The 22,627-nt window shown below is 38.6% G+C and overlaps 2 protein-coding genes across 3 annotated transcripts in view; one reads left to right on the top strand and one right to left on the bottom strand.

The window, feature by feature from the left end:
* Positions 1-1,456: 1,456 nt before the first annotated feature.
* Positions 1,457-13,713, bottom strand: trhr2 (thyrotropin releasing hormone receptor 2). Its single transcript, XM_017465347.3, has 3 exons — positions 12,989-13,713; positions 12,239-12,656; positions 1,457-3,920 (listed from the first exon to the last, which is right to left on the bottom strand). The coding sequence occupies exons 1-3, from the start codon at positions 13,378-13,380 to the stop codon at positions 3,174-3,176; spliced, it is 1,557 nt and encodes a 518-aa protein (XP_017320836.1). The 5' UTR covers positions 13,381-13,713; the 3' UTR covers positions 1,457-3,173.
* Positions 13,714-16,061: 2,348 nt separating this feature from the next.
* Positions 16,062-22,627, top strand: part of zc3h18 (zinc finger CCCH-type containing 18) — a 40,611-nt gene continuing 34,045 nt past the window's right edge. Inside the window, exons 1-2 of one of the 2 annotated variants that reach the window (XM_017466366.2) lie at positions 16,062-16,237; positions 19,693-20,588. In XM_017466366.2, coding sequence (XP_017321855.1) covers positions 19,704-20,588 — 885 coding nt within the window. In that variant the 5' untranslated portion in view covers positions 16,062-16,237; positions 19,693-19,703. The other variant, XM_017466367.3, reaches the window with a different exon arrangement.

The following is a 22,627-nucleotide window of genomic DNA, read 5'->3' as shown; positions in this document are numbered from 1 at the left end:
AGTCTTATACGTCGCCACAGAGTTTTGACCTTGAGGGACGTTTCACTGGTGTTGCCACTTTTATTTAAAACAAACAAACAAACAAACAAACAAACAAACAACAATGCTAAAAGAGCCAAAAGGTTCAGATTAACTTTAGGTCTAGCAAAGCATTAATTAGCAGCATTATTAATTATGTCAGTAAATGTAACGTAAGACAAACATGTGTGTGTGCACCCCATCTTACTCCACTGCTTTGCTGCTGTTTGAGCTTTAGTCTGCATCCTCTCCTTGCAGTCTTGAGTGTTTCCAGATTTACAGCTTCTGGATAAGGTTTATATTAGGGTTTTTGCCAGTTATGTATGTGACCAGTAAGGCTGATGATGATCTTTCTCTTAATAAAAAGTCCTTTTCATACTGCCTATCTCCAAAAAAGCCAAAAGGCAGGAGAGGAAGGGATTTGAAACCATACACAGGGTAGATTAGGGATGAAGGTGGCTCATGGGTATTAATGGTCTATGACTGCCAAATTCATTTTTAAATTATCGTGAAGAGAAAACTATTTGGAGCCCTAAATCAAACGAAGATTGTAGCCAATTTTTAGCAGGACCCTTAGTGAACACAGCCTTTCAATAGAAAAATAGAATAAATACATTGTTTAAAGTTATGTTTAATTGCTATTATAATATAAGCATGCTCTAATGGATTAATGTGGAGCCAGAATGGTTCAATAATTTTTTTGTCTCTTTTATCGCAGCAGTTGAATGTAATTGTGGGCCATATTCAGTTGATGACATAGTATGTCAGTATTTACATGAGGAAATGTCTCTGGATAAAAATGCAGACTTAAAAAAGGAAATAGGAGAAGTTTTTTAAAAATATATATATTCATATAATATATTACTGCACTCAACTTGAGGTCTGAATACTGCTGTGTGCAATTGCATTATTAATTCCTCACTACTTGCACGTAACTCAAGTCTGAATACAGCCCTGTAAGATTAACCCATTCAACTAAGTAAATATATACTTTTATATTTTAGTACAAGAGTAAATTAAAGTAGAGTAATGATTAAAATTCACTGACTTAATTGCAGTCAGTGAATTCTAATAGCTTACTTTCAGCATAAATAGTGAATAGTAATTTTTTTACAGGTATATGTTAGATTGTATCTTGTGTTTTGTATGAACATATTTATTCAGAATAAAATGAACCACCTTTAACACCCCTCAACATACTCCAGTACACCCTCAAAACAAGAAATCACTATTAGTTTCTAGTAAATGCAGGTTGATTATTACCCATGTCTATATTTTACATTAATAAAAAGAAATGAACTTTTTCGTATGCATCTGTTCAGCTTTATTCTTCATATACTGAAGGACAGCAAAAGGAAGCAGGTGTGAACACAATAATAATAATAATAATAATAATAATAATAATAATAATATAAAAATAAACATAGGTTGAGCTGCTCACGGAACTCACACATACATCAAGCTCTGATTCCAGTAGGTTAACATTAAGAACTGAGCAATTATCAAATGGATTAAAAAAGCTATTACAAGCAGCACACCAAAGGCGTTATATCTTCCCTCGTGGGTTTTCTGAGGTCACAACAAAAATTCACGTTATTTTATACGGTTCCTCAGCAAAGCCATGCATTTTCTCAAGCCTTAAAAGAAAACAATTTGTTTTTCCATCCCTGTCAACAATGCAATTAAAATCAGAAAAACAGCCATGTGTGGCGAAAACATCAGCATAACACACATTCCACTTTAGCACTCTGAATTGAGCCTCTTTACACTGGTACTGGCTTCATTCCCTGCTTATCAAATGAAATGTGACAGTACAGAAATAATAGCTCAAGCACTAAAACGGCGACGAGCAGAATGGTGGTGCCTCTTTTAACAAGATGCCTGATGAGATAAATGAAAATTCCGACTTCCAGGCACAGCTCTAAGTGTGGCACAGCTAAAATTAGTATAATAAGCCACAAAACCAGCCACAAACAATTGCAAGAGCTTTATCATAATCTTTTCTTGTAAGAAAACAGCACAGGAGAGGCATAAACTACAGGTTTCGCCATAAAGCAATTACATTAGGGAACAGGTTGTTTTTGTAAAAGAACAACTTAAACCGCACATTAAGCATGATGCTGCTTAAGTCATTATAGCATCAGAAAATTAGCATTTATAAGTGAAAATCGTATTTATGACTGCCTTCTACATAAATATGAAACATAAAAATAAATATTGTGACACTGGGTACACAAAAAAGTGCTTTCAAATCGTTTCAGTATCAGCACACATTAGTATAAGACTCATTTTGTTAACGGACACACAAAGGATATAACTCTTCATTTGTTTTAGCAGAAAGCATCAGTTGTCCTATGTCCTCGCTATACATAAATGGATAAATAGATGAATCTGTAAATTGACTCTCCCTCTTTCTGAGCTAATCTACATCCATTCCTGAAAAGCCACCCAGAGGACTAAGTCATGCCTCTGGACATGATGGCAGATGAAACAGTTGTAAAACATGACTCTTCCTAAAGTACAGGCTTTTATGTGGAACAAATGTTGATGCATTACAAGTCAGTTCCCCTGGCCATGCTCTGCTCTTTCACTGGCACAGTACCAGCCTCTAAATGCCTCTTGTTAGATGAACAGATAACATGGATATGTTAGTGCTGACCCAGTGCTCTGGGCCATGTTATCAGATAAAAGCGCTGTAACAGTTGCTTTTGCTATCCTCTCTGATCTTTCAGAAGTAGGTTATGTACTGTACTCACTTAGTTGGATTCATTATTTTCTCCTGCTCCTTACAGGAAGAGTGGGCAAGATGTTTTAATGTTACATGGATGAAGAGAACACGCCAAAACTTCAAAACTTTCAAAGCCAATGCAGACAGGGGGAAAGTGTTGCTGGTGAGTCCTCTGTCCAACAAGATTGATGCAGAAAGAGTGTCCAAGTCTTTGCAATCCATAGCAGACTGTCTCATCAGCAGGTGCAAAGACATACAGCTTTTTTGGAGCCTGTCTGAAAATCGACATTCATCTTGAGATGATTTTTTTTTTGCTCTCCTTTTAACAACAATCAATTTTTTTTTCAAATCAGGGCAATAAACTTTACAACACCAACCCATACATGATTTCCTTTGAAAATTTTAAAGAATGAAACATTAGGGGGGATTACAATGTGCTGTGGATCAATTCCTTAGCATTTTGCTCAACATGGCTCAGTGTAGGTTTCATCTCATCAGGGGCTAGCACAGCCTTCTCTGCATTTGGATGAGTAATGTCTGGAGTTGTGTGATTGGTAACATTATTCCAATTTTCCCTATCTTTTCTAATATCAGAGCATTGGCTATTGATCTTTTTCTCCAAGCCAAGACCATTATCTTCTTTTTTAATTCCTTTTCTTTCAGCTTCTGTGGCAAGGTTTGCAATATCACCTCGATCCTTGATTGTGTCGATTTCATCTGTCTTTTCTTGTAGCTGATCCATGCCATTATTGTCAATACCAGTATTCTCTGTAGCACTTTTCTTTTCACCTAGGGGACTTTCCATCCATGGTTCCTGGTTGGTGGTACGACAGCTGATTCTCTTGTCAGTTTCCTTGGTGCCATTGCTGACGTGAGTGCTTCGAGGGTCTCTAGCTAGAGTGTAACTGGTCTGGAGTGAGGACAGACTGCGCTGGTGACTGGCTGGCTGCTGGCACTTGTACAGTCCGCGGAACGCAGAGCGGAACTTCTGAGACATTAGGTTGTACACTACGGGATTGATAGCACTGTTGGCATAGATGCACGTCCTGCAGAAGAGCAAGAACCAGGCGTCCAAGTATGGTGTGCTGACAAAGGAGTTGATTAGCACCAGGGTTCTGTAGGGCATCCACAGGAGGGCAAAAAGAACCACCACCACAGCAAGCATCTTGGTGACCTGTGGAGAGTCGAGATGACACAATATGTTGATAATGACTTTGAGACTATATGTGACCCAGAAAACAGTGGCCAGTGGCAAGAGTGGTTTGTAATACAACTTTTATGAGTTATTAAGCACAGTCTTTACAGCTGATCACAGACCGCATTTAGACATTTAAGTGTTTTAGCTAAATATAACTGCACCACCCAGAGTGAGAACACAAAGAATAAGTGCAAAGTGCCCTTCTCTTTGTCATTATGCCCACTGTGAGGACCTTGGTGGATTTGCAGAGTGGCAATTTTAAATATGTATTGTAAGCTATTTGAAATTTCTTAGCACAAACGTTTACATGTGGGTTGCCAAGGAGGACAATAAACATCTAAATCCCCTTCCAGCATTAACTAACATTTTCTTATTCCTGAAAATCGTTCCATTTTTTGCTCTGAGCAACTCCCAGGGATTGAAGCCGTGCTTGTTACTAAGTGTGTCCAGAGCACTGAGCACAACTAAGTGACTCAGCTTTTCATTGTGTCAGTTTGTTTACAGATGCGATTGGATCTATTTTATGAACACACTGACCACTCTCTGTCCAATCCATCAGACAGAAAAAATGGGCAGAATACCTTTCAGTAGCTGTAGCTGATAGCAAACACAAAGCTCAACAGCTAACAAAGACTGCAAACACTGGCAGATAATCACACAGTTCACATACTGATACCTTTAAAGATGACAGTAATGTTAGGGCCCATTCAGATTTACAGCTCACCTCTATGTTATTATACTCTATCTTATTGCTCGTGTATAAATAAATATTTTATAACTTTTTACTTAGTGGTAGTACACATATAACTATGAATATATCAGAGTGCAATATGGTAAAACCACTTTAGTAGGAACAGCTGTACACCTGCTCATTCACGCAATTATCCAATCAGCCAATTATGTGGCAGCGGCGCAGTGCAAAATATCATGCAGATACAGGTCAAGAGCTTCTCAGAAAGCATCAGGTGTTCCTATTAAAGTGTGAGTTTTGCTCATTAGGTTAAATTCCAAGTTAAACTGGAAAGGCTTATCAGGATAAGTGTTTCATATGATGCTCTAGAGAATGTCTCCTGAACTCAATACTTGATAATAACAGTAACTTGCTGTATGAAATCATGCTGTATAACAATGTTATCTAGTGAAGGCTGTAACAGTGATAACCATTCCACTATTCACTGAACAGAGTTCTCTAGCCTTAGGTAAAGTGCATGGTCTAATGGCTTACGTTCTAATAAAAGCCAGCTCAAAAAATGTTATGTTGCAACGCTATGTCAACAACAATACTTGACATGATACCAAAAGTGACAAAATGACAGCTGCCATGCCATGTTTCACTTATATTACATGTGAATTTTTACAAATACAAATATGCCAGATATTTTAAACATGGGTAAAGCATCCTTCAGAACAACCTACAATGCCCTCCACTAATATTGGCACCCTTGGTAAATATGAGCAAAGAAGGCTGTGAAAATGTGTATTTACTGTTTAATCTTTTCATCTTTTGTTCAGAAAATTAACAAAAATACTCTTCTCTCATGGATATCAAACAATTGCAAACACAACACAGGTTTATATAAAAAAAAAATGTCTTTGTCGAATATAGGTATGCAACAATTATTGGCATCCCTATGAATTCATATGAAAAAACACTATATGTATTTGTATAAAAACATATACCTGTAAAAAAAAAAATCTCCAAGGATCACAGCTGGAGAATTGCAGAAGTTAATTACGTCTTGATGTCAGAAAGTCTCCAAAACTACAATCCAAAGTCACCTAAATCACCACAAGTTGTTTGGAAGGGTTTCAAGAAAAAAGCTGCTACTCTCATCCAAAAACAAACTCAAGCGTCTTCAGTTTGCAAGACACTACTCGAACTTCAGATGGGATCGGGTTCTATGGTCAGATGAAACCAAAATAGAGCTTTTTTGCAATTAACACCAGAGATGATTTTGGCACACAGAGAGGTAACCATATGGAAAAGTACCTCATGCCCATGGTTAAATATGGTGGTGGATCTTTAATGTTTTATTGCAGAGGACCTGGACACTTAGTTAGGATATACGGCATCATGGACTCTATCAAATATCAACAGATATTAAATGAAAACCTGACTGCCTCTGCCAGAAAGCTTAAAACAGGCCATGGTTGGATCTTCCAACAGGACAATTATCCAAAACATACATCAAAATCAACACAAAAAGTGTTTATTGACCACAAAATCAAGGTCCTGTCATGTCCATCCCAGTCCCCTGACTTGAAACCCATAGAAAACCTGTGGGGTGAACTGAAGAGCAGAGTCCACCAGCGTGTGCCTCCAAATTTGAAGGATCTGGAGAGATTCTGTATGGAGGAATGGTCACAGATCCCTTGCCATGTATACTCTAACCTCATCAGGCATTATAGGAGAAGACTCAGAGCTGTTATCTTGGCAAAGGGACGTAGCACAAAGTATTGACTAAAAGGGTGCCAATAATTGTTGCACACCTATATTTAACAAATATATAAATATATATTTTATAAACCTGTGTTTTGTTTGCAATTGTTTGATATCCATGAGAGCAGAGTATTTTTGTGATTTTTTTTTAACAAAAGATCAAAAGGATAAATAATGAAGAAGAATTTTCACAGCCTTCTTTGCTCATATTTTTAAGAGATACAAGGGACAACAATCATGACATCATTCGTGAACAATTTGTGAAATTTGAAGGAATTTGTTTCATTTTTTTTTTGTAGAAAAACATTTTATCCTGATCCTGAGACGTGAATTATTTTATCATTCACATAGGAAGTTTCTGAACTGGAAGGTACATATATACATAAGTATCCTGCATTCCAAGGTGAAAGAGTTTATGGCTGAGAGAGAAAGAAAGTAAGAAAGAAAGAGATGTTGAGTGCATGAGTGAGTGAATGAGTGAGGGAATGAGTGAGGGAGAGAGAGTGTAGTAAATTGTCATACAGCCTGTGGCTTTGTGGCCATGGTGACAGTGAGTAGATGGGCAATGTATAACCTCAGGGAGAGGGCTATAATAGAATCACCATCAGACTGTTCTCTCATTTTAGTTTAACATTTTCAGCAAAGAATGAAACCTTCTCCTGCCCTCTTATTTCCTTTGTTTTTCTGAATAACACACACTTTCAACTGAATTGCTTTTGTTGTCAGAGCTCGGTCTTGACTTTTTTTCCTAGTTTTTTTTTTTTTTTTTACAGCATTAAAGCCTGGACTAGAGAAAATGTCAAACAAACACCTCACATCTCTCGAATGACATGTGAATAAAACGGCTCTTGCAAGGCTAATTGCTATTTGTCATCCTACACCACAGACAGATTGACAACTGGTGAGCGAGACCTTGGATGGTCGTGACAAATTCTCAGCACATTTTAATTGAAGCGGCATGAGATTGGGAGGAGCTCCATTAATTATCACAGTGCCAGATAATAAGTGTGACTAGCATTGACATTTATAAATACCTCTGGTTACTGTGATTCTTCATCAGGTGGAATCAAGGTCTTAACACAGCACAAACAAAGCAGCCTGCTGCTTACAATTAAGTTAAATAAAGGGGAGCTGCTGCCTTAACAATAGTATTATCTGATTCACAGCACAGATAACTTCCCTCAAATCTGGTGATTATGCCCATCCACTGGAGCTCTGTGAACATCCTGAAGTTTACTGAACTTTGTGAAATGTTGAGATAATTGTGCAATGAAAGTGGCTGGAGGTGTGGAGAAAAAGTGGGGAGAACAAAGAAGTCGGGGGGCGGGGGAGATTTATTCCTGATCTGTGTGACTAGAATCATCAGCAGCATTAAGCGTACTTCACTGAGCACCACAAATCATATTATGCAAATCTTTTTCCTCAAGTGGAGCCCTCTTTAATCTGTGATCTATGCCACACACTAGCAAGTGAGTGCGCACACACACACACCCAGGTAAGCGCACAATTGTCATATGGGCTCACCCACCCACACAAGATCAGTGGGAGTTCTAGTAACTCTTCATTTTGGTAATAGACTGACAGCTGGTCTGAAATTCACCCCTGGTCCTGAACAGGCATCAAAGACTGTAGAGAGTGGGGTCAGTGTGTGTGTGTGTGTGTGTGTGTGTGTGTGTGTGTGTGTGTGTGTGTGTGTGTGTGGGGAAGGTTTTTAGCCCTTTGTGAGAACCAGAAAGCAGAGAATATCCTAATAATGATACAATACGGATAACTGTCATCTCAATCATATTATACTCACACAAAAAAAAAACCCATGTAGCTTTTCAAAAACTTGTATTTGTAAAGCTAAAAGGTCTCAAATATTATTTTTGGTTACTAAGGTAAGGGTTGGGATTAGGCAGCTCGTACAGGAGTTTTTTGGTGATTTGTGTGACCAAAAATGCTTGATTCTGCTGTGTCTTTTTTCAAATTTGCGCTATAATTTGTGGAGTTTTTTGTGCTTTTTTTGTGGAAAACTACATGAATTGGCAAAATTGCAATTGCTTGAAATTGCCTTGCATGGTTGCGGTGTTGTTTGTTTGTATATGAGCCCTTTTGGCTGTACTCATATTCGACAAATGTAAATCAAAGGGGGCTTTGGCGAATTTAAATGTGCAAAATTGTGATGATGTCACATGATGTGTTTTGGTCCAAATCTGCTGAAAATCTGAGGTAATTTTGACAAACTGCAAGCTCCTGCTATTATTGCGGAGTTTCCTTGATTTTGTGTTAATTGCTGCAATCGCAAAGTCCTGGAGGGACTGATTAGGTGCATACAGTAGACTGATTAGGCTTGTTTACACTTAGTCCTCACAAACATAGAAAAACCAGTGTACGCACAGTATGTGTTTGTGTGTGAGCTGTTCTTGTTTGAGAAAATGGCTGCAAAGCCAACAAAATATAATATGGACAATTGTAGAGATAAATAAATGCATCATATATAGTCAGACCTTTGTTTCTGTTGTTAGTATGACACTAATCACCATGTTAAATGAAACAATGCAGTTTTTTCCCGCCTGTAGTCTCTATTTACTGAATCTGTATTATATGCGCAATTACTATGGACAATAAAAACTTGTTTACTTGGAATTCACTTATAACTGAAGACTAATGGCAGGTGTTGGAGAAGTCAGGAAAGGTTGAAGTGAATCACATATTTTGAACAACAACTTAAATTAGATGTTTTCTCAGAGGTATTTGTAAATGAATCTCTGAATCATCTGAATGGTTCAGCCTTTGAGAAAGGGGGCTACGTTGTGGCTTTAATTTATGGCTATGCATCATGGATACTACAAATTTCAGCATTCAATATTGCAGTATTGCTTTTAACTGAAAATTGGATAGAACTACATAAGAACAGCTTTGTAAGCTATTCTCTCATGTCTGTCTCCTCCTGAGACCTTCCCTGTTAGATTGTAATGGCTGTCGTTTTAAACTTGAGATATATAGTACAATCATGTATGGCAAAATTTAACACCTGCCCTTAGACATCCTTTACAAGTGAGTATTCCATTCTTTTTCACAGTAGTTTCTCAAAAAATTTCATGCTGTGAAAAAATGTTGAAAATTATCCATTAAAGCAAGAGGGAAAAAATGACAAAGTAGCCAGTCCTGTTGGAATGAAAGAGAACACCTTTGGTCCATCCTGAACTCGCCTTGCATGGAATTCCTGTTGTACATTGGTGCATTGGGAAACTGAATAAATGTCGGGCCAAGAGAAAACATGGCATCCAACACTGTGGGTACAATCCTACACAATGATGGATGGGGAATACCCTTTATATCCCTAATTTCTCTCTGAAATGTGCATGTAGGCAAAAATAACATGGTCGAAAGCACTTAGCCATGCACACATTAATTTGTGTGCCTCATGTCCTTCTCCTGCGGGTCTTAGCTGAAGGTTATATCAACAGCAAAGTGTTATATGTCTTTATCAATTATTTTCATACTTTCATAGGTAATTCAAGGATTTATTTACGATGAATTAACAAGCCACTACATAAAGTGCTCCTGATTGAACACATTGCACTCACGTCTTTGTACTTCACCGTTGCTTTGCATACCCATGGTCAAAACTGTGCGTAAATATACGCACTAACATCCCTCAGTTTTCATTGAAAAGTTCATAAACACAACTCACTGTAATGTTTGTTTGTTTTTGTTTTTTTTTAAGAATTTCTGCTTGTAGTTAAACATTAGTTACAAGTGAAAAGAGTTTATCTGATATTTGTATTTACACTTTTCATGTTTAAGTGGAATTGGGCAAGGATGTGGCTTTTAAGAGATGCTTGTAACAGTGTAGAACTGGAACCTAGGGTGATCTCCAGGGCTGAAAAACATTTGTGAGACAATTGTGTCCACATTGCAACAATGAAGAATGCATACTATACCAATTTCCAATCTTTGTTATGTTATACTTCCATTCTTCCATACTACTCGACTTAGACTATTTCATTTTACTGAGCTAAATATGGCTAATCTTGGTTTGCAGTTTAACAATCTTTCTCTCTTGCTTTGCACTTGTGCTCATCCTCCTCCTCTAAACATAAGGAGTGATTAAATCCATGGGCAAATCTAAAGTGCTGCTCTGAGGTCAGTTCAGAACCAATCGTCACTGCTGATTGGGTCTTGGAATGCAGGTTTTTCCACATAGTAGTCCACCTTCTGTCATTTCATAATTAGGATGTTGCCGTTTCCATACTGAATTTAATAACTGGTGTAGGCAAACTTGGGATTTAAAAAAAATACCTCTAAACCTAATGAGAGGTCTGGACCTCAGAAACCTTGTGGTTCTATAGATTTGGCCAACTCCTCCTACAATAACATCTCCACTGCACTCATTTTCATTGCATTGATATGACTATTAGATAATTAATTTCCTATTAGTATTTATCCATAGCAAGCATCTATACTCGATCATCTCTGTACAACCTCCTACATGTGTAGAGTCATTCAATTACTGAGTGTTCAGAAAAAAAACAGGGAGCGCTCAAGTATTCATTCTCTAAGTCTATATAAAAAATGGCTTAGTTTGTAAAGTGGTAATGAGAGTGATAAATTAAGATTTATATGAAAACTTTTCTAAAACATTTTACAGACATTTGTAGCTAAGGAATAAACGAACAAGTATTCTCCTGCACATGGTGATATTTAAACTATGTTCTGTCATAGGAAAAGCTAGGTGTGTGACAGGCTGCTACAGTTAGTGTTGTCCTGTGTTTGCCCTTTAGGAATCCCTTGGGTAGAGGAAATACAAGACAAAGAGCTCTGTTAATGAATTCAGTACAGCGTAGAGACATCACACTATGATATTTTGGCTGGTGATTGCCATAAACATAAGTGTTTCATGTTTACATTTTCTCTTTTGTTGTTTATGCCACTTTTATACTATAGTATGAAAAATGTATACCAAATCTAAAAATATAACAGTAGTTTAGTAAAGCACAAAGACTGAAAAAAAAATCTAAGTAAGACATGGCACAAATAATACATTTTATATTAAAACAAAATAATACTGAACTATGTAGGCTTTTACATAGAGGTGCACCTTTAAGGTTTCTGCCATAGGACAAATCAAAGACTCCTTTTTGTGGTTCTAAGAAGTATACTAGTAGACTAAAATATGCAATTATAAACCATGTACATAAATATAGCACAAATTTAAACTAACTAAGAACTGCTGTCATATTTTTCCTTTTACATTTATTTATAAGAAAACATTATAGACTCTCACAAATAATCTTGAAGTATTCCTGCTCAGCTCAAATAGTTGTGATTAAGCAGTTATGCACTATTTGTGATGTCTCAGTACAACACAAGGCATTTTACCATGAGGATAGCACTGAAGTGAAAACAAATTAGACAAACCAAAAATTCAACAGCTTATCCAAAGTGCAACAGCAAGTACACAAAAATAAGCACAATGCCAAACCCAAAGACACTGAGAACACTAATCTGAGAACACAAATACACTCTTGTCATTGATCGGTTTTCGTGTGCGGTAGTCTGAGTCGCGGAAATTATGAATCAGTGACAATCATGCATGGTTCATTGTGTTCCACTATTTTTTTTTAACTCAGTGATGTCTTTTCTGGTTTGCTATTATGATTTCAGATTTGCTTTTCTGGTTTTGAATTTGTTTTTCTGTTCTCTGATTTACATTTGTATCAATCAATACATCAGTGGTCAAATAAAAACAAAACCACACACACACACACACACACACACACACACATACATAATCATATTCAGCTCAAGTGTGACAGATTAACTGGAGAAGTGAATAAATATAAAAGAGAGAGAGACACACACACACCTGCTTCCGAGATGAGAGTGCACTTTTTGGTCGTCCTGGGCGACCTCCTTTGCTTGAATCTGCAGGTTCTTTGCAGCTTTTCCTGAAGGTGGGGGCTGTGATGGTGCCTGAATCCGGTGGGTCTGACAGTGGGTTCAGGTAGAGGATTCGTGCGATGAGGCCGTACAGGACAATAGCTAGCAGCAGTGGGATGACGTAAAAAATGGTGAAATCAATTAGGTATATGGGCAGGTAGAGGTCTCGGGAGACACGATAGCCACACTGGACGCGCCCATCGCTGTTCACTTGGATGTCCACCAGGAAGAGCCAAAGCATGCAGTAGACACAGGTGAAAGCCCACACCCCTGCAATGATACGCTTGGCCCTGGAGACCGTACACACCGTATGAGCCTTCATTGGATGACAGATGGCTATGTATCTGAGGCAGGAAGAGAGAACAAGATGAGAATATCAATTCACTTACAGTTGACTTATTATAGCACATTTGTTTGCCTGGATAAATTCACTCATGTTAAACTGAATAAAGAGAATGTATTACACCTCATTATCTGTCCAGCTCTGACCTTATACCGAATAAAGATAATAACTCAAGACCTGTCCAAACTGAATAAATACCATAGCAGATTAACTATGACATTTGCAAGAACAAACAAGCTCTAGACCTTTGATGGCATATGTGTTTCATTTTAGTTTAGTGTAAGCATTAAATCTTAGTAATCACAGTGCACTTGGCACTAACTGTCTCCCTACCTCTCCACTGTGAAGGCTGTGATGGAGCAGGAGGATACGTTGATGCCCAGGTACTGGAGGTAGGTAATGCCCAGACAGCCAGCTTGCCCATACACCCAGCTGGCCATCAGGCTCTCGGAGATGTTGGGCAGCCCAGCCGCCACCAGCACTGTCAGGTCAGCCACAGCAAGGCTCACCAAGTAGCAGTTGGTGGGTGTTCGCATGTGTCGGGTGGTAAGGACCACCAGGACCACCATGATGTTGCCAACAATTCCCACACCACATACCAGAACCACCAGAAACACGGACACAGTCTTATACTCCACTGAGTTGGACACAGAGTCTCCCTGGCCCAGAAGGGAGATGTTGGACACAGAGCTACTGTCCATCTTGGAGCTCATGTTTTCCGCCATGTTTTCTTGGGGCTTCTGTGAGTGTGTATGTTTGAGTGGGTGTGTACTAGGGAATAATATGAATTTTTAAGATGCAAAAATGAAACATGAAATGGAATGTGAAGTAAAATATAGCAGGTAAGGGGAAAAAGGTGTGAATAGTGTGGAAGAAACTTAAAGTGTTGATTTGTTTATGTGCGTATGATCAGTATGTTAAGTGTTCTTCCATTCGTCTTGGTTAAATAGTCATATTTGCATTAGTGGCATCACATTTAATTTCCTGTACACCTTTTTTTTTTTGCTGCTTAATGCAATTGTCCATCCAATCAATCCCCCTGAAAATAGAGATTTCAGTAGTCAGTGGGCAAAATACCAATCTCCAATACTGTTAAGAGGATTTCACAGCCCTGTGTTAATCACTCAATAACTGTGCAGGTCCATCAACTCTGGCACTAGTAGATAAATCCTGTGCATATAACTGTTCTGACTCACAGCATTCTGAAACAGCGCCGATTAAAATAGTAAAAAGTCCCTCTCTTGCTCTCTCTCTCTCTCTCTTTCTCATTCCCTTCCCTCAATAACTACTTTGTTGTTCTCTATATACACAATAAGTTCCTGTAGAAATGAGACAGTCTAGGAGTGCAGAACGAAAAATGTCAAAATCATAAAGTCACCACTACAATATAGCTGCAGAAACCAAGCACAGTTGTTTCGGACTATTTGTAATCTTTTACGGCAGTGTGTATTTCAGAAGACAGGATGTTCCTATAAAGCCCTGGGAATCAAAAGGACTGAGAATTATGAGGCTGAAATTTACTCTGATGTTTTTTTTTTTTAAAGAAAGGAAACAAACCTAATTTGGACTTGTTAATGTGCATTGGCAGCTGGTCATCTGTTGCTCCTATCGGCTGCCTCTGTCTTGTCTTGTCTCTTGTATAACAAATACTAGATAATAAAAATCAGCTCAACCCAAACCCCTGTGTGTAGATTAACCTTCAGCCCTGTTCTGTTAAAAAACTGCAAGACTAAGGCTGGACTTATTTTTGACATATTTCAGTACACCAATTAGTACTTACCTAATTAATGATACACTTTTAATGAGAGGGATATGTCAAAGAAGAAAAAAACCCAACACATTTTACATTCAAGTTAGCAAGTCATTAACACTAGATTATTTTTAGATACAGTTACACTACCATTTGCTATTAAATCACAGATGTTAAATGCACTCATTAAGCTAGCAACTGTCCTGCAAAGAGCAATTTCTTGCTGTGCAGTGAGTACAAAGACTGAAATTGATGGTGAGAACCGAGCGTGTTGATGAGAGACTGATATGAATTAACCTGTCAATCACTCAGCTGAGCTCTCCTCAGTGAGTGTAGCCCTTGAGGTCTCTCTCTCTCTCTCTCTCTCTCTCTCTTTCTTTCTGTGGTCCTTGTGATGTCACTTCTGTGTTCACTAGGGCATACATGATATTAAAGCAAGTTTGATTTTTTTTTTTTAAATTGCTGATTACTTACACATCCCACATTATGAATGAATTACAATAGTCATCATACGTCAACCACGTGGTTTTAAGATGTTGTAAATGCCTGATACACAAACGGTTGCAATTACAGTACATCAGCTGTTCTCAGTGTTCTCTTGTGCAGAATTAAATAGGCGTAGTATAATATTTGTAATTTATATTAAGCACAACACTGTGCTCCTCCTAATTATTTAAGTAAAACTACCTCCCAGGTAGGCAAATCTCAAGTCGTAATTTATCCATAATAAACTTGAACTGAAGTCAGTATCAGAAGATTCTAAGACCTGTAGTTAATCCAAACTGAAGATGTCCACGTCGCTACACAAGATATACAAAGAGTAGGATATTAACACACACACACAAAAGTAACACTACATTTAAGCCAGTTAAATAATTCTTATAGACAACCAACTTCAAAATGCTTCAGTAAATAATGCATCTTACCATTTTCTTCTTTTTTTGTGTTCAGATTCCATGCACTCTGTTCAAAGCGCCTCTTTCCTGCTGTTTCGGCTGTAAAAACCCAGCTATGTAATAAATATCTGTAGTATTTATCGAGGTCGGAAATAATATTCATCTAGGAGACAGCACAGGCGCTGACAAAATGTGCTCTTTTAACCATTATTGGGCAATAAAAATGAATGAACCGACGCTTTCTTTGCAATCGCGCCCCCTAGTGGTAAAACTCAACAACTCCTTTTTTTTAATTATACGCGATACAATGTATTTACATGATAAATTCCTGCAGGAGTGTGAAACGGAAAATGTTAAAATGATAAATCAACAGTTGCAGAAATCAAGCATGGTTGTTTTAAACTATTTATACCCATTTCAAACAATGTATATTTTTCAGAAGGCGTATAATTCCTCTGAAGCATTGGGAAGTGAAAGGGCTTAGAAATATGATAGGACAAAAAGGAAAATAATAAAATAAATAAAATAAATGGACAGACGCTGTCATTGTAATTGCGCCCACTAGTGGCAATTCGAAACCTGTGTATTCTATTAGTGAGAAATATGTCGTTCTGTTACAGCATTTTACAAAAATAAAAATACATTGAAAACAAACTTAACCAAAACAAACATAACCAAAACAAACAAACAAACAAAAAACTATAGCCACCGTTTATAGCAATTTTCTGTTTTGTTAGTCTACCGGGCCCGTGTCGGTTTTTGATGACGTCAGAGTTATGGCTGCTCTCACGGTACCGTGCAGGGCTTGTGCGTTTCTCCGCTAAAGAAAATTTAGAAAATCGTCAAAGATATCGTTTAGATATCGCCACTGAGGGAGACAGACCGGGTAAACTCCCAACACCGAGACCGTGTCTCCAAGACGCTGTGGTTTGAAAGGTGACCGAATGTGTTTTAAGCGTTCTCAGGTTTTTTTCTTTTCTGTTTTCTTTTTTTTTGGTGAAAGTGCGCTTTATTGTTGTGGGTAATGAAGCTGACCAGTTTGGATGAGAGCAGCTCAGCTCCTGTTCGGCAGAAAGACGTAAACACGACTACTAACGCCAAAGAGTTTCTTTTCGGTTACTTAATTAACGTAGTTTGAAGTTAATTTTCGGTTTTTATCCATGTTGTCGCCCTTAATAAAGTGCGGGCCGCGTTCGGGCCTGCTGCTGCGGGCTAGCCAGCTAAGCTACTTCACCGCCAGAGAAACGACAGACGGCTCCTCATTGGCAAATAAGCTAGCTAAGCTAGCCAGCTAGTCGGCTAGCTTGAAAATTGACGTTTTGGTCGTCCATCTCATGTCACTTGCCATAAAACCTAGCAGGTAACCTCATTCCAAATGATTGCTACACAATTATCTCTGTCTTGCAAAAATATGCATTATGTGAAGTTGGGCGTTTCTGGATGCGGATAGCTCATTAGCTGGCTTGTTCGCTAACAAGCTAACGGTAACATATCAGGGTCATTCATAACTTCACTTAGGGTTGTTTTTTTTTTTGTTTGTTTTTTAAAATGTATTTAAAACCACATCATGCTTAAGCATATAGTGTTTATATCTGTATTTGCAGTAACATTACTGTTTTGTCTTGACACGCAAATATTTAATGTAAACACTGTCCTCTCTTAAAAATGGTAGGTTATATGATTTTTCTGTTCTCTCATTTGTTAAAACGCATTTGGAATTCAATAACTTATTTGTAATAGCCCATGTTTATTCAAACACTTGGATTGATTTATTTTCTTAAGATGCTTTTGTGGCAGCCCTTAAACCCACGACTCACTAAATCTAGCTACACGAGTATTAGCTTAAAAAAGGCTCCACCCTGAAACACGTTTCTGTGTAAAGTATTTATGATTCTTGTGTTAATTTGTTGGTTGGTGAAGTATTTTTGTAATTCCTGTTAGAACTTAGCAGGTGTGTGCTGCTCTGAAGACAGGGAGACAGTGATAGAGCAGTGTTGTTTAATGGGAGAAAATATTTCAACAATCTTAAACATAAGGGTTTTGCTGTTAGGTCCCAAGAACAAAAGCGACCTTTCTCACTCAGCATTTTCCACTGATGTTCAATATTTTGTTAATGAGATATCCAGAAGAAGTAGTACCACCAACGCCAAACACTGGACTCCACGTTCCAGACTGCAGTGCAGATATATACGTTATGATGAAAAACGTTAGATTAACTTGCTCGGCTACTGACTGATGTACAGTCGTGTGGAAAAATAATAATAAGTACACTCAGGAAATCGTTGGCTTTTTTCTGAATATTTTTTGGACAAGCAAACGTTGGATCATCTTTGAAACAGTGCCTATTAATAAAGGTGATGCACTCTATCGAATGACACAAAATTGTTATTTTGTAGTAATTTTTACATTTTAACTGAACAAAAAAACAGATCAGTCATGTGGAAAAAAAAGTAGTACATCCCTACATGCATCACACTTTCAAATCCATAAAATTAGAGTCAGGTGTTGAAGACTGGGTGCTAGTGATTAGAACCTGCTTAGGGAGTGCAGGTGGAACCGGTCTTATTTAAACCCCTCTCATATCTAGTGTCTGCTTTTCCCTTTGCTGTTGTGTGTGATGTCATCATGCCAAGATCTAAAGAGTTTGGTAAGGTCTTCAGAAAAAAAAGGTTGTGGATGCATATGAGTCTGGCAAGGGATTGAAAAAGATCTCCAAATTATCTGAAATACATCATTCCACTGTAAGGCAAATCATCTACAAATGGTGCAGATTTCAAACGACTGCCAATTTGTCCTGGATTGGCTGTCCCAGAAAATTCAGCCCAAGAGCAGACCGTCTGACACATAAAGAAGTCTCCAAGAACCCCAAAATTTCATCACAGGGTCTGCTAATAAGTCTTGCAACTGTTGGTGTCGACGTGCATGCCTTTACAGTCAGAAAGAGATTGCACAAATTTTACCTGCATGTGAAGCGTGCCAGGAAAAACCCTTTGCGAGACTACAGTTTGCCAATGAGCATATAGGCAAAGACCAGGTCTTTTGGAATAATGTGCTCTGGACAGACGAATCAAAGACAGGGTTGTTTGGCCACAGTGACAGCAGACATCTTTGTTGCAGACCAAAGACAGCTTTTCAGGAGAAGCACCTCATACCAACTGTGAAACACGGTGGTGGAAATGTTATGGTTTGGGGTTGTTTCACTGCCTCAGGAACTGGAAAGCGTTCATTGATTCAACTTTGAATTCTGCATCATATCAAAGAATGCTTGAAGAAAATGTGAGTCCATGTGTCAAAGTTGAAGTTCAACAGAAAGTGGAGCTTTCAACAGGATAATGCACCTAAGCACACTAGCGAATCCACCAAGGATTGGCTCAGAAAGAAGAAATGGAGGATTATGGAATAGCCTAGTCAAAGCCTGGATTTGAATCCTATTGAAATGATGTCTGTGGATTTGAAACAGCAGAACATGCAAGAAAAACCTCAAACATCTTGCACCTGAAAGAAGATTGGTGGTCAAAAATTCCAGCAAGCCAATGTCAGAGATTGGTGGACAATTATGCAAAACGCCTACAAAAAGTTATTTCTGCTAAATGGGGCAATACTAACTGCTGAGGCCAAGGGTGTACTTACATTTCCACAGAAGAATATCACATCTATTGATCGTTTTGTTGAATAAATTATTGAAAAAACTAATTTTCCTTGTGGTTTTGTTCATGTATATCAATTTCATTAATAGGCACTGTTTCAAAGATGATCAAATGTTTGCTTGTCCAAATATGTCAAATAAGACAACAATTTCCATGTGTTATATTTATTTTTCACATAACTTTACATGATGTTGAGCATGATGGTGTTGACGACGATATTGGCATAAAAGTTGAAGCCTTGGAACCTGATCTATTTGAGCAGAGTGTACAGATGAGAAGAGAAGAGCGCTGGACATAGTAAAAGAGGAAAGCCCTGCTGCATTACTTTCTTTAGGCCTTGTTGAAGCAAGGGCTAAATCCCACTGGTACCACTATCAGCAGGTAGTCGAATGGCATGTAGGAATCTGTTAACTAAAGTGAAAACAGACGAACATGTTGATGAAAGTTTAAACTGAAAAAAAAGCCAACTCAGCATTTCCTTACAAAATAAATATTGGATGCCACTGAAGATCATTTCATATTTATAACGATTAATGTGCAGATCATTCCGGCTGGATTTCTTTCAAGAGTTTAAATAAATCTTGCTTGCAGCAATCAGACTCTGAAAATTGCCAACCTCTAAACACTGTCCAGAAAAAAACAGCCCATTATAAGTTAATCATCAGGGATGTTTATTCTCTCTGTGTGTGTGTGTGTGAGAGAGAGAGAAACTAATTGCATATATCTGAATATTATTAATGGCAGGTTGTATACTGATGGATACCCCTGAGAGCCCCACTCAGTCTCCACAATCCCCTGATGAGGAGGAAAAAGGCTTCTCTGACAGTGAACTTCTGGAGTCGCCGGAGTCCCCTGCAGAGGACGGCAACGGGGTTTCTGATAGCGAGTTACTGAATGATGGAGAAGAAGGAGACGCAGACTCCGATTTTGATGATGATGAGCAGGTTGAGTTGATTGGTGGGGCTCAAGAGGACATTTCTGATCTAGAAGATGACAGAATGGATAGAGGTGGAAGGGTCCACCTGCAGGAGAGTGCCCTCCTGGAATGCCGGCAACGCATGAGCCGATCAGCTGAACCAGAAGGAGAGGAAGAGATCCTGGAGACACCCAGATCACCAGACCCTGATTCGCCAGAGCCAGAGCTGGACCGGCCGTTCACCCCTGCTGATGGAGAGCAGGAAGATGTCAGGCAGGAAGATGAGGATGATGGAGCAGAGGTGACCGCCAGGTCCAGCTTGTGTGGCCAAGATCTAGATGAAGAGGACGATGATGAAGAGGAAAGGAGACAAAGGAGGCTCATGGTAGTCAGCGATCTGAAGCAGGATTCGCCCTCCGTGTCCAGAGATTTGGACGAGCATGAGCTTGACTATGACGAGGAAGTGCCAGAGGAGCCTAGCACAGCCGCGCCAGAGGAAGAGGATACGGAGAAGGGGCCTGCCACAGAGGATGGGGATGAAGATGAGGAGGAAAAAGATGAGGAGGATAAGAAGAGAAAGAAGGAGAGGAAACTGATCTTGCCTCCTGATGCTCAGTGTAAAAAATCTGAAGTGCCAAGAGGACAAGAGGGGGGTAGGAGGGAGTCTTTTCGTGATAAAAAGAAAGATGAAGATGATGGCGAGATTGATGAAGGAGAGATTGACGTAAGTGCCCTGACATTATATTGATGTATGTTTTAGAGGTTAAATTAGAAAGAAATTGTGGCTGTGCCAAACAGATCACCTGATGTTAGGCTAGCCCACTGGGCTTGTAAACACATACACACAAACATATTCTTTAAATAATTAATATATATTCATTATTATTAATAATGTTGTAGTAATCTTACTTGCACGACACCTTATGGTTTCTGTTACTCATTGCCTTTAGATATACTATTTTACTTCTGTTTACTTTGATCGTACTGTATTAATTAGACATTACAGATCTTACTCGCTACGCTGTTTATCACCGCATCTACATTGTGAGTGATGAGCAATGTGGTCTCGTTACCAGCAGATCACTCCGGTTATAATAAACGACAGAATTTACACTGCAAGTGCACAAAAATAGCATCTAATGACCATAAACTTCATTTTAAACTAAACCTCTTAAGCAACTCGCACCCGTTTGCCCAACCCCTTGCACACAGTGGAGCATTTTGGATATAATCAGAAGTTTGTGCTGCTCATGCGTCACTTTCGTGGTTCCGTGCTACACAAGCTCCACTTTGTAAAGTTTGAAGGTTACAATCTTCTACACTACATTTGCTCTCCTGACTTAGAGGACCTGGGTCACACCCTTTGTTTTTTTTTTGTTTTGTTTTTTTGTTTCCCTTTTCCTCTCCTCTTTTCTGGTGTCATTTGACAGTTATGCCTCCATCTGATGGTGACCTGAGGTCATGTTGGGCATAAAAGGTAACCTTGACTCTGGGTATTCTGCCACAACTAGTGGCGTCGCATTACGTGCGTTTTACGTCATGTGCCATCGTCTGGGAAACGGCTTATTCTTCCTGTTCCTGTTGTAAAAAACCACTGATGTTCCATTTAAGACAATACTTCCCTTCTAAAATTCATATACTAGACTGCAGCACGCATAGTGTTAGGGTACAGTACGTCATTTGAGACAAAACTTCAGTATTTACTCTCTGATGCGTGTTTTCGCAAGAGAAGTAACGCGATGAGTAAACATGCACCCTGCCACCCGCAGACCAACTAATCGATAGAGATTTGTTGACAACGATTTTATTGCCGCTCTAGCGTGTTATGAATTAGTTGTTGCAGCTGTAGTATAATAACGCTTGGAGAGCTAGTTAGCTGGTAAAGGGCATTGCTGCAGACTATGGGAAATGAATGGGTATATGACATGTTGAACATCATATTTGTGCCCTCTCCCTAGTAAAATTCCCCCCCAAAAATACAACAAAATCCAGGTGGTGGATTTGGCTGATGTGTATAATTCAGCAGGTCGTAGGACTTTATAGTTACAGCATCAAGGTATGTTGCACCCCCATGAAACACATTAAATTTAAATAGACGTATCAGATGTAAGCTTTTTTTACGATATTCAATAGGCACTGTTAAAAAATTAATTGACCAAACATGATGTGTGCCATGACTGCTGATTTGTGATCATGACTGCTGATCAATACCCCTATGCAATGATCAAGTACAGTGTAAACAGTGAAATTCTTCCAGCGTCAAGTACTTTGCTTATTTTCATTCTGTCTCCTACAATACAATTCATTCATTTTTTTTTATTTATTCTTCTCTTTTGTAAATGTAAAATAAGTCCTATTCTCTCACCAACCACTTTAATTGGAACCCCTGTACTCATGCTCATTCATGCAAGTCAGCCAATCATGTGGCAGCAGCATAACACACAAAATCATGCAGATACAGGTTAAGAGCTACAAATAATGTTCATCGCAGACAATATCTGAAATAGCCACTCTTTACATCTGTGGTGAGCAGAAAAGCATCTCAGAACACGTTGAACCTTGAGGTGGATTGGACTACTGTTAGTCAAGAACCGGAATCTGAGGCTGCCAAGGGCACTAGATCAGAGTGAAACTGGCCAGTTGAAGATTCGATAAAGATGAGTCGATGCTGGTTTGTCATTCATTTGACTTGTTAGTCACATGCTGTAAAGTCCTATTCTTGATTCTGCAGACAGAGCAGCAGATCTGATAGAAAATGTGGTT

This window comes from Ictalurus punctatus, chromosome 4 (genome assembly GCF_001660625.3).
Source record: "Ictalurus punctatus breed USDA103 chromosome 4, Coco_2.0, whole genome shotgun sequence".
Classification (NCBI taxonomy): Eukaryota; Metazoa; Chordata; class Actinopteri; order Siluriformes; family Ictaluridae; genus Ictalurus; species Ictalurus punctatus.
This window is presented reverse-complemented; position numbering and strand designations above follow the sequence as displayed.